The sequence below is a fragment of the Scaptodrosophila lebanonensis genome, unplaced genomic scaffold (assembly GCF_003285725.1).
Source record: "Scaptodrosophila lebanonensis strain 11010-0011.00,11010-0021.00 unplaced genomic scaffold, SlebRS2 tig00000072-arrow-pilon, whole genome shotgun sequence".
NCBI lineage: Eukaryota > Metazoa > Arthropoda > Insecta > Diptera > Drosophilidae > Scaptodrosophila > Scaptodrosophila lebanonensis.
The window spans coordinates 5,903,131-5,915,870 of NW_022060558.1; the positions used below are offsets into that span (position 1 = coordinate 5,903,131).

A 12,740-nucleotide genomic window follows, 5' to 3' on the forward strand; every position below is an offset into this window, starting at 1 on the left:
ATTGAATATAAATTTATATTTACAGAAGATTTTGTGTTTTTGGTACCATAATAAAAACAAGAGAGAACGCTACAGTCGAGAAAGCCCGATAGTAAAATAGTCTGTACTCTCCACAAAAAAGGAAAATTAAAAAAAAAAATTAAATTAAATTATTAAAAAAAATTTAAATTTATTCATTTAATTAAATTAGAAGACATGTTTATGTTCAGTTTTAACAGCATACATTTACATCATGTCTATGCGTGTTTATATGCGTGTATGTATGCACCACAAAGTTGAACCAAGGCAGCGCTGCCGGCAGAGCTCCAGGCAGCGCATGAGCAGCGATTTTATTTATGGCTATAACTTTCTTCAGAATTGACCTATCATGATAAAACTTGGCACATTAGCACTAACTGAATGTAACTACCAAAATTGATTTCAAAATTCTGTGAATTACGGAATTTATTAAAAAAAAACAGGTATTGCGGGGGAGTGGGGGTGTATCAGAATAAAAAACTATACTTGACCTGCCTAGGACTAAGGGGAACCTCGATACCAAGTTTGGTTATTCCAGCTCTTGTACTTTCTGAGATCCTTGCGCTCATACAGACAGACGGACATGGCTATATCGACTCGGCTTGTCACCCTGATCAAGAATATATATACTTTGTTGGGTCTGCCACGCCTTCTTCTGCCTGTTACATACATTCGCACAAAACTAGTATAGCCTTCCACCCTTTGGGTACAGGCTATAAAAATATCGTGAGGCGGGAACTTCTGAGGAGGGCTTAGCGTAAAGAGAAAATTCATAATTCTTTTTGATTTGCGCGCCCAAAAGTATGCTAAAGCAACAAATTATTTACATTTTAAATCAAAGCTTAAGCGCTGCGTATGGCATATTTTGGTGCTGATTTGTACGTTTTAAATACAGAGGTATGTACACCTAATATTGTTTTTACACGGTTTTTTTAAACGATTTTGATATAACACAGTTCGAAAATTAAAAATTGCATATATATTTATTTAGAGATAAGGAACCTAGCACCTATTTTTCATATGGTCAACGGTTGTTTCTGACTCACCAATCTACCGTGTAAAAACAGAATTAGGTGTATGTAACGGTAATCACCAACCCCTCCCCACCAAATTAATCATTACACACATACTATCAAAAAAATAAATATTTTGGCATTTTAATGATATGTACGTTCGTTCACGCGCGATTTTTTTTTTTCATTTTTAAATATCAGAGCATTTGAATAATATACATATCTGTTTAAGTTAACCAAACTTTAACTCTTGGGTGAGCTCAGAAGATTCTTTATTTAATTAGGGAGTCGTCTGTCATTCAAGGTCATTGGGATTTGTTTTCCATTAAAATATAGCCTTTATTTTATGGTATTTCCATTCACTTAATATAGTTGTTATCAATATTTATCTAATCAAGAGACGATCATCCCGTGATGTTTTTGTAAGATTTTCTAGTTTTGTGAAATTTTGAAGTCATAAGTACAAGCTTCTCACGTGCATACTAATAACGGAAAAGCTTAACGACGAATATAATAAAAAACCCACTTGTATAAAAGTATGACATGCATACAATTTTAAAATTCGCCTTCTTGAGCTATACAACAATTTTCTTTTCTTTTCTTTTGCGTTGTTAGTTCTTACTGCAGGTGAGCAGAAGAAAGAAGTATTACTAAAAGTATATTTTGAAAAACCTCGAATGTCAGATTGTTGGTTAAGTAATGCAAAATATGTATGTACTCTTAATTTGCAGTCCTTCGGAAATTCATAATGAAAACTATACGTTTGAAGTGGAAGAGATTGTTTGCACCTCAACTCCCATAAACTGCGCCATAAGATGGTCTTCTATCTTGTACTCAAAGTACTCAAATCGAGTTAGGAAGTGAAGGCAATTTGTGCAAAACTAGGAAACTGAGTTCCAATTTCTATCTATATAACTAGGCAGTCGGATATATATGTATATATACAGAAAAAGTGTGAAGCCATAAGCAAATCGCTTGATTAAGATAATAGTAAGTAATATATCTGAAAGACTGCTAATGATCATGGGAGACCTTCTCTTGATAAATTCTCTATGGTGAAAATTAAATATTTTTTTTTTAATGTTTTGACTCATGGCATCATTTTACATTTACTTTTATAACAATGTTTGCTTCAGAAAAGTCCATTGAATAGTTGAGGCATATAATTCGAATAAAGTAGTTGTTTAAATGCAATTGCCAAATAAAAATTTGTGAGCAGTCAGTTCTGTTTATGCACTTTGGAGTGGTTCTACTTATATGAACTCCTCAATATCATTGCAAAGGCATCGACAGTGAATGTCGTGAATCATACTAAAACATTGCATATCGCACACACACCCAAATGAAAGCAAATAGATTTTGGGTAAGCGTTTCGCATGTTTGCTGATTGGTTTTGGCAATGCCTTTTTGAATTCGCCCGCCATCGCCTTCCCCGCCCGCCATCATCCACGATCAGTAAAAGGCGAAACGAAATCCAAACACAAGTGCTCACAGACATTTGACTGAGCGCAACAAATGACGTTGTCAGTGCAGAGCAAACGACCTTCCCGATATGGTTAGCTTTTTTTAAATATAGCCGACTGAGTCAAGTCGAGCTAACAAGCTTTTCCATGGGCATTGAGTATCTAAGGATAATGACAATATAGGAGAAAGTCCTTCGTCGCTGCCCCAAGGGAGTGCTCAATGTGTCGCCAAATAAAGCGCCCATGCGTCGGTGACCTTTGCATACTAAGTAGTAGTTGTTGCCCGATTATGGAAATAAACTGGCACGTCCACGTCGACATCCATATCCCCAAACACGTTTATATCTAAACATGGGCAGCGTCCGAACGTGAGGCGCCACTTGAATTGCGTGAGTCAGCGGCCGTAATGAAACGCCAAATAAATTTTCACTTCCATTTTAATTATTTAAAATTTATTTGCAACTATATTTACACACAACATTTACACAAATAAACCGAGAAAATTAGCTGCGTTCCGTCTAAAAATAGGCAGAATGTTTTTTTTTTCTTTTTGAAAAGGTAATGAAAGCCACATGTCCTCCATTTAGTTAAATACATACGGTGTGTACTGTTGTATATAAAAACAAGCCAAAACATGCATTGTACAATTCGCAAAATGCAAAATGCAAAATGCGTGTGTGGACTATTCGGGTATGTGGGGCAAGGTATGTATGGGTGTGTGTGTGTGTGTGTGTGTGTGTGTGTGTGTGTGTGGAAATATGTTCTTGCTGACCAAAAACATTGACCAAACTTACTTTGCGAGCTGCCATGGTGATGCTTTCGGCAGTTAACGAATATAGTTAATTGGAAATTGAATTGCTACAATAGTTTCACTAAAATTGAAGCTTTGGAAGCTACTAATACTGCACTTGTCCGGCCTAGGCTAATTGAATAATGCCTGGCCTGCACGTTTTTCAACACAACACAACGCAAGAAGTCTCTTTGCCTCTTCGTAAACAATTTCTAAAGAGATCCGCGCGTTTCAAGAATTCGTCGTGGCGCACGACAATAATGTTCTGATCGCGACAATTTCTCAAATCGACTGACTTGTGCGCGCCTCCTTACTCAAAGTTATATGCAGCCAAAGCGGCCGCAGCTCGTTTCGTTCAATTTCGTTATTATTTTTCTCATAATAATATGTACAGCGGTGGCCAGGCACATAGAATCAGCTAAGAAACCCGAAAAACAATTTTAATTATTAGATTGAAGATTAATCTTTATATTAATATTCTAGCGAACATTTAATTTATTTGTTAGGTTCTTCCCACATTTTGTTCGGTAGAACCTATAGTTTAAAACAAATAAATCCAATAAGTCTGTTTTGTGCGAGTATATAAAATATATTATGTACCTTGTGAGAAAATTCCATTGCAATACATGTGGGGTGGAAAATGAGCTCAAAAAATATAAAAGGCACGATCGTGAACAAAAAAAAAACAACAATATAATAAATAACAATTCGAATTAAATAAACAATGCTCTCCAAATCTAGCGACATTTATATCACACTACATAAATACTAGATGCGACTAAAATTAATTGCAATATCTTAGGCATATACCGTACTCGATATTATTTTAATTTATTTGCCGAATAAATATGTTGTCGGCAATAAGTATATTGTTCCGACGTTTTATTGATTCTAAATATATATTCGTACATATGGGCTTCAACTCCCCTGGGAAAATGAAATATCGCTGAACAAATGTGAATTACAAATTAGCAGAAGTTCTCACCAAACAGATTTGACTGTTGAGTTCAAATGGCTTTTTATTGGAAACTTGAGATCAATGACATTTGAAGATTAATAACTGGTTTCTAGTTCGGAGAGTTAATAGTTAGTTTTCTTTTGATTTACTTTAACCAAACTAACAAGCTTAAGTTTATTTTATAAGTGAGTTCTCCCTTAGTAAATCAGATGAATAAGATGGTAATTCATCTGATTTACTTAGTTAATGTAGTGTGTGGAAGGGAATGAGCACAAATCGATGTCTAAATGGTGTCCACAATACCAAAAACTCCAAAATTTGCACTAGTATTCAGTATGTGCACATTGTGCTACTTTATTTATCTTGGGAGAAAGCTTGTTATAATTATTAGGGTATTATTTTATAATATACGTGTATATATAATTATATACACTATACACAAATATATTTTATATTTGTAGAATTCAATCTTGCATGCAATTGTGTGTATTTTGTTTTTAATTTTATGCTGCGGAATTAGGACAGCTTGAGATTTTATAGATGAAGATCACTCTTACAGAATTTTTAAACTGCAAGTAATTTTGAAATCATGCTTTATGGGATGATGGTAGGCGCCGTGTTTCGAACCGAGTCAGGAACGAACTCACTCTTAGAAATGTACAGTTTTATTCAGCTTCAAAGTCCCGAACCAATACTTATTATGTGCTCAGAAACCTGTTTTTTCCATAACATTTCCCACAATTTGGTCAATTTATTGAAAACTTCAGCTGCAATGACGGGAAAACCCAACCAAATGGAAGGGAGGATAAACCTAACCCGAATTGTGCCGAATTATATTTAAATTTTAATCCGACGCACAGATCTGCTAGTGGAATACATTTGATCTGCCAGATGTGTGTGTTGTTCAATATTTTTTCTTTTTGTTTCGCGTGCTGTGCTCTGCTCTGCTCTGTTGTGTTTGTGGCGATTGCGCTCTTGACTTTGTCAGCTTTGGTGACTTTTCGGACGTTGTGATATTTGCGCGCAGCTGATTTTGTTTTCAATTATTTATAGAATATACTGCTTTTGTAGTTGCAAATACAATTGAAAGCGCCTACTCATATATGCTTCATTTGTTGCCAATTGCAATGTTGGCGCCCACCCCAAGAACGTTTCCATTCCGTGTTCCCCGTCATTGACTCATCGAGTGCAACATGTCTAATTTTTTTATTTGTGTTTCATTTATTATAAATAAGCAGCTAACGAGACGAGCACCACAAGATAAGAAGCAGCCTTCATTAAAAAATATATTGCCAGAAAATGTTCAAGTTTCGTGGCGTTGTTCGTCTTAGTCATCACAATATGCTTAGATTTTCGCAAAAAGTAATGGACATAAATTCTTTGATTTTATTTCTGCCGAGCGTAAAAGCCATGCAAACGTTTGTTTGCCAATTTTCCAAATGTGTGTCTTTGTGTGTGTGAGCTCATAATAGTTAAACATCACATTAGAAACAAATTCCATTTCGCTCAACACTTCCCGGTGATTATTCCCTGCTATAAAATTCTTATTTTTCCATAACAAATCCAAAACATAATCTTAACCCATATAAACGCCTCTACATTACTTAACGTTCTTTCAAGCAATTGACCCACAACACTTTCAAGAAGCTGTCTCTATGTCTTTCAAATATTCAAATTAAAATCCGTTGTCATATAAAAATGTGGATAAACATGCCATTGTTTTAATGGGATATTATTATAATGCCAAGAATTTATGGAATTCAGTCAAAAAGTGGGGAAACTATAACGCTTGTGTGAGTTTATAAAAAATATGTTGTGCTACGACTATCAGCAGCTGATTAACTTGTATATTACGCATACGCCACGTGAACTTCTCTTGTTATTCTACAGTACTCAGCTCTCTTGGCCACATCGCTTTTCCTTACGAAATTTGTACGCTCAACATGAAATGGAAACAACATTTAAGAGCTAAATATTTATATTTATCCATGGCCACTGCTTTTCCAAGTACGTCCACTCTGCTGATTTGGTATGCCTAATAACACATATCTTGCAAAATACTCGCACTGGTATGAATTGAAAAAGCAAATAAACAGACTAGCACCCAAAATGCATTTTATTTCTATATATTCACAGGTATGCGATTGAATGCGCTTAGTTATGGGCTAAAATAAGACGAACTATGCAAACATCTGGCGTTCGTTTTGGACCGCACACCCACCCAGTCGGGGGTCCGTCGCCCCACAACTTTGTTATACGTTTTCACAGCTGTGCACTGAGCACTGAGCACGGAGGCAGGCAGCGCATTTACTTTGCACGTCATCGGTGGAAAAAAAATTAAACAAAATGGCAACTCGTTGTATGAAATTTTTCACACTAATTCCCGAATCACTTCAGACAGAGATATATGAAATTTATTTTTTGCGCTTGTACAGATGATTTCAGACACTATATAATATATGGCGCGTGTTATTCATCACATATTTCTTTCTAGATTCTTCGTTGGATGTTCTTAGTTTAGGTTTTATTTGATTCGGGGCCACTTGTCAGGACACATACTTGAACATTTTGGCTCACTACGCGTTATTTTCTTTTCCAAATTGAACAATTTTGTATATTATTTGCTATATGTACACTCGCGCACCCATATACATATGCATATATGTACATATTGTGTATACACCGTGTATTCCAAACGCACAAAATAGCTTGCACCGCACACTTCGAAGCCACCGCAGCAACTAAATGCGGAGCAGCGAAGATCTTTTCAAAAACTCAAAGATGTACAAAGACGCACGCCAAATAGCTGAATAAGATTTGAGTGAGAATATTCTTGGCCGAAAATATTTCAGAATTTCCATGTGCTTGTCAACATCAGCGTTAGCTCAAAATTTTGAACGCTTTTCGTTTTTGACAGCTGGTCTGCGCATTTTTTTCAACTGAGCAGGGAGCCAAAAGCTATGCTGGGGCACAACCCCGACACTATGTGATGCCTCCAATTGGAAAGTCTTATCCACACGTGTGCTCGTGTGCTTTATAGGGCGTCAACAAGACGAGCACATGATTTTTGTGACATAAATCAAAGTGCCTTATGAGTCACCAGGTGGGGTGCACTGTGGAGCGTGGCCAACAAATTTGCAAATGCTTTTTATACAAACGATCGAATAATATGATCAAAGAATATAGTCCACAGACAAAAAACGCAAATATATCGCAAAAATATAAAAAATCGGGCATTATATTATTTGATTATTGTATTTGAAGTAACAATCAACCTCATTGTCCATTTTCAACTTTCATTTTAAATAATTAAAAAGTAGGCGCACTTTGTGTCCAATTTTGACGGTCATCCTTTTTATACCCTGTACCCGTAGGGTAAAAAGGGTATATTAGTATAACTCAGTGACGGAAGTTTACCTGGGTACAGGGTATTACACTGTCGGGCTTGCTCGACTGTAGCGTTCTCTCTTGTTTGTTATTCTTTATTGAGTCAGAACTTCTCATTTGGCCATGGGCAAAACATTCCTTTCGTAGATCGATTCCTGCTAATTCGAAGATGTTTTTACTAGAAATTGAAGCCGTTTAAATCATCAGTTCAGTTGACATCAGTTAGGCTCATCGGTATCCTCGGCATAGGAGCTAGTTAACCAGCTGCTGGGCCGTTAATAATGTTTGCTACACTCAAATTACCCTGCAATTCCTTAATATTCAGCCTCATCACATTGCACATACTCGGAGGGATTTAATTTCTCAAAAGTTTGATTGAAAATCTAATTTTTAACTTCAATTCATGTGGCGGCATTCCAGAAGGGTTTGATTGATTCGTAATTTTATATATTCCTGGGGACTTTTGAATAATATTGCCTTAATACATATTTAAAGTGACATAATGTTTCTAGGATGATTCTGAACTAGCAACATCCTGTTCAAGAATTACGTATATTTGTATTGTGTATATTTTAAGAAAAAGTAGTATTCAAGAATTGGTGTTTCTCATTCTTTAACAGTTACTTCGGAATACAGGTTCCGTTCTAATTTCGGCTTAGTTTTCTAAACCTCCATTGTACTCTATTCGCTCATATGCTATCATTTTTTCAATGATAAAATCATAATGTCCCACAGTGCGGCGCATGGCTTTTGTCGGTAGCAATTTAACATGAATTTTCGTAGATACATCTAATGAATTTTCCAGTGTCGAGTTTATTTTATTTATAAATATTTCATTTAATTAGCTTTCGAATTAGGTATTGGCGGGCTACTTACGTATTAAACTAATTGGATACTATATCAGTTACATTACTCAGGTGTGTCTATACTACATATCGGCTAGTAAATTAAAACGCGGCGTTACGAACCATATTCATGGGACGTTGATGATGACAAACGTAAATATATTTTTGATCATTGGCTAACTAATGATCTGTTCCTGGACTTGAGCACACCTGCCCTGCCCACTGATCACCTGTCTGAGCCAGTCGTGGTAGTAACGCACGTCCATGAAGACATCCGGTACAGCCTGAGCACAGGGTACATAGTAGCTTAGTATGCCGGCGAGGCTACCGTCTACTACTAAAGGTCCGCCATCGTCACCGTGGCAGGCGCCAATGTTGAGACGCCGATAGGCACATAGATGTCCGGCTCCGAGATCTATGTCTTGCTGGTCTGCTAAAAGAGCATCACACTGCTCTCTTGAGATGTGTTGCTGCTGCACCCGTTGGAGCTGAGTAGGTGGATCGCTAGCGATTGACTGTGAGCCCCAGCCGGTGAAGACGAGCTCCGCGCCCTTTATTAGAGAAGCTGTCAGTGGCACAGACTGCGTCTGGGGGTTGTAAATGATGCTCGCATTCAATTGCAGTAAGGCAATATCATTGTGGAACTTGGGCTTATCATAGTTGCAGTGCAGGAATATTCCCCCAAGATAGTGAATCGCACCCGGCTGAGGGTAGCGCAACGTGCCGCTTACTACGCGCAGCCGATCTGATGGCCAGCCACTCACACAATGACCCGCAGTTAGTATCCACCGGTCCCCAATAATGGCTCCTCCACAGAGGTGGCGGCCCGGTAGAGTTTGCAGCGAAACTTGATAAGGCGCCTCACCTTCCACGGCATTTTGGCCGCCCACAATGAAGGAGCTAAGGTAATCGGATGCAGATACCACGTGGAAAAGCCCGAGCAGCAGCAAACTACGTGACTTCATGATTGGTATGCCAGCGTAAACTGTTTGCGACGCGATCATACATTACTTATCGTAGCGGTATATGCCAATCAAAGTCGTATATACAAGTACATATATAGTATGCATTTGCCACTCTCTGTATCTTGAAAAAATTACACTGGATATTTGTTATGCGAAACTTGTATACCCTCTACATTAATTTATCGGATAGACGTATACAAGCCAATGGTTGCATAATATAGGAATTCCATTTTCATGACTTAATTGGCAGACAAGTCTTCACGTAGAGTATGTTATGGGGGAACTAATTGTCACGCTTCCTTGCAAACCGAATACAGTATTTCTTTTGTTTATGACATAATAACTTTAAATATCCAAGCAATGTGATATCAAGCTGATAAAGTCCAAATGGCCAACAATAACTGTTAATTGGCCAATCATAAAGTCAACTTTTATCATAGCTTAAACAAGCATAACAAATATTTATCATACCTTTACCAAACTGGACTTGTTATTAGCTCTTGAAACGTTCAAAATGAAGGCGGTGTTACTGATACTCGGGGCTATTGCCACGGGCGCTGCTGGTATTCGTGTTAAGAATGCCACGCAGTTAGCCAAGGATCAATTGGTTGTGGGTGGCGAGGCAGCTGAAGAAGGCTTTGCACCCTACCAGGTTTCGCTTCAAACCTTGTCCGGTTCACACTTTTGTGGCGGCGCCATTGTAAATGAGTTGTGGGTCTTAACAGCCGCTCATTGTGTCGTCGGTGCTTGGCCAGAACTCGTGGCAGTCGCCTCTGGAACCAACCAGTACACTCGTCCAGGCGCGATTAACTATGTGAGCGCTATTTACACTCACTGCAACTACGACAATCCACTAATGCACAATGATATTGCTCTGCTGAAATTAACCGATCCCTTAACTTGGAACGAGCGAACTCAGCCCATTCCTTTGGCAGTGGCTCCTATGAGAGAAGGCGACGAAGTCATCCTAACTGGCTGGGGCACCACAGTGGCGGGTGGCTCAGTACCTGTAAATCTGCAGGTGCTGTATTTAAAGTTCGTCCCACACGAACCATGCAAACAGGCGCTCAACGATGATCCTGACTGCGATGTTGGACATATTTGCACATTCTCTCGTGCCGGCGAAGGCGCTTGTCACGGAGACTCTGGAGGTCCTCTTATAAGCGGTGGGCGGCTCGTAGGACTGGTCAATTGGGGTTGGCCTTGTGGTTTGGGAATGCCAGATGTGCATGCCAGTGTATTATTCTACAGGGATTGGATACGTAATGTAATCGGTGGTAATGCCAAATGCGGTGGCTATCAGTCGACAGTGTCTGATTAGGTTAATGACCAAGTTTACGGTGTGCATGATAAGGGTCGCAACTGATACTATCAGGAAACCGAATAAAAGTTACGATATAAAGTTGTGTTCTACATTATTCAGTTCACTGTTACGCATCAAGCGTGCATGATGAAGTTCCTGGGTTACATTTTAATCATACAGCTGCTCCGTCAGGGAACTGCTGGTAGCATCAACCGCAATGGTCGCATTGTGGGTGGCGAAAGAGCGGAGGCAGGATTCGCACCTTATCAGGTTTCACTGCAGGACGAGTGGAATTCTCACAAATGCGGCGGAGCCATTCTCAATTCGGATTGGATCATCACCGCTGGCCATTGCGTGACGAAAAAGCTGCCCGAGGATGTACTAATCATTGCGGGAACCAACCGCTGGGAGGAGCCCGGCACCATTTACTATGTTAAGCAGATTCACATGCACTGCAACTACGATATTCCATATATGCACAACGACATTGCTTTGCTGCAGGTCAATGAGAGTATTGTCTTTAATCAGCTGATCCAGCCCGTGGATCTTCCAACTCGCCCGTTGAGAGAGGGTGACGAAATTGTGCTCACAGGATGGGGGTCAGATGCGCCATACGATGAACCGTTGGACAATCTGCAGAAGCTCGCTGTTGGCTTTGTGCCTCATGAGGAATGCCTTGCGATATTCAATAATACGGCCAACCTGGGTGTGGGGCACGTCTGTACGTTCAGCCGTACGGGTGAGGGAGCCTGTCATGGCGACTCCGGCGGTCCGCTCATTAGCAATGGTAGCTTAGTAGGCATTGTCAACTGGGGTCGTCCCTGTGCCGTAGGACTTCCAGATGTGCAGGCTAGCGTCTACTACTACTTGGATTGGATTCGTCGGGCTATAACCGGGAACAGCAAATGCATATTTTAGATCAGAGAAATATCAAAAAATAAATCAAACTTCTAAAAATGATGAAAAAGGACTGAAATGTTGTTTGAACAATACCCAGTAATGACTCAATTTTACGATATCTCACATAGCGATGTTTCGCTATAAACTTATAGTATGTAGGGCCGCTACTATTTCTACCACAACAAGCAAAAGACGTCCAACATTGAATTCCATCATTTACCATCAATTTACAGTGGCCTTATATGGGACTTCAATAAAGAATGCAATTGCTGATAATTGTTAAACGCAATAATCTAATCAATTTTGGGAAATTTCAAATTCTCGGAAAAATAAATTGAATGGTTATATCCAAAATGAATGAAAATCTCAAAAACCGTCAAAATATTTGTCTCCTGAGAAAATGTAAAATAAGTGTCAGATAGGGATGAGAGGAGTCTATATACGAATATTGTTCAGCGGTTTCAGCAATTCAGGCATTCATCCAGGTGGACGGACAGACGGGCGGGCATGTCTGATAGATTTGTCTCGTCTGCCTGTTACGAGAGTGGTCCGATAAGTGAAGTTCACTATCGGGTAGTCCATTCTGGTCGATGGCTACTGTTAAAATTTCAGTCGTATCGGACTTTTAGTTTTGTTCTGACCGAGCGTGATGGCGAGAGTGTTCGCGGATTTTAGAAAAATGCAAAAAGAGTAATATCTTTTTTTGATTCGATTCTTGTTTTTGGGTGGCTCGCAATGACGCAATACGGTGAATCTTCTCCTTCGATGGCGATCATCAAAAATTGGTTTAATGAGTTTCAACATGGTCGCAGGTCCGTTTTTGGTGAGCCACCCCCGGGTGCCCCGAAAACAGCTACCACGGAGGACAACGTGACAAAAGTTCACGATCTCGTTTGCTTTTCACAAACTTAATACTTGTGTACTTGTTTTATCTTCTGACATACTACAGTTTATACTCTGAATGGGCGTTGCCTTTCAAACGAATATTAGCAAAATCATTCAGTGGTCAAGTTTCGTCTACTTTCCAACTGCAGTGTGTTTTTTTTTCAGTGGGACACTTGTTTTGTTAACGCGATTTGCTTTTGCCTTCCAAACAAA

General features: G+C 39.0%; 4 protein-coding genes across 4 annotated transcripts in view; 2 read left to right on the forward strand and 2 right to left on the reverse strand.

Moving 5' to 3' along the window:
* LOC115625432 (filamin-A) overlaps positions 1-3,525 on the reverse strand; it is a 41,633-nt gene extending 38,108 nt beyond the window's left edge. The window contains exon 1 of the mRNA XM_030520474.1: positions 3,289-3,525. Coding sequence (XP_030376334.1) covers positions 3,289-3,303 — 15 coding nt within the window. The 5' untranslated portion in view covers positions 3,304-3,525. The remainder of the gene's footprint in view (positions 1-3,288) is intronic.
* Positions 3,526-8,439: 4,914 nt separating this feature from the next.
* LOC115625466 (chymotrypsin-2) lies at positions 8,440-9,439 on the reverse strand. The gene has a single exon (XM_030520514.1). The coding sequence runs from the start codon at positions 9,437-9,439 to the stop codon at positions 8,651-8,653; it is 789 nt and encodes a 262-aa protein (XP_030376374.1). The 3' UTR covers positions 8,440-8,650.
* A 514-nt stretch (positions 9,440-9,953) lies between these two features.
* Positions 9,954-10,841, forward strand: LOC115625467 (chymotrypsin-2). Its single transcript, XM_030520516.1, has one exon. The coding sequence runs from the start codon at positions 9,954-9,956 to the stop codon at positions 10,758-10,760; it is 807 nt and encodes a 268-aa protein (XP_030376376.1). The 3' UTR covers positions 10,761-10,841.
* Positions 10,842-10,880: 39 nt separating this feature from the next.
* Positions 10,881-11,712, forward strand: LOC115625232 (chymotrypsin-2). The gene has a single exon (XM_030520217.1). The coding sequence runs from the start codon at positions 10,887-10,889 to the stop codon at positions 11,658-11,660; it is 774 nt and encodes a 257-aa protein (XP_030376077.1). The 5' UTR covers positions 10,881-10,886; the 3' UTR covers positions 11,661-11,712.
* Positions 11,713-12,740: the final 1,028 nt, after the last annotated feature.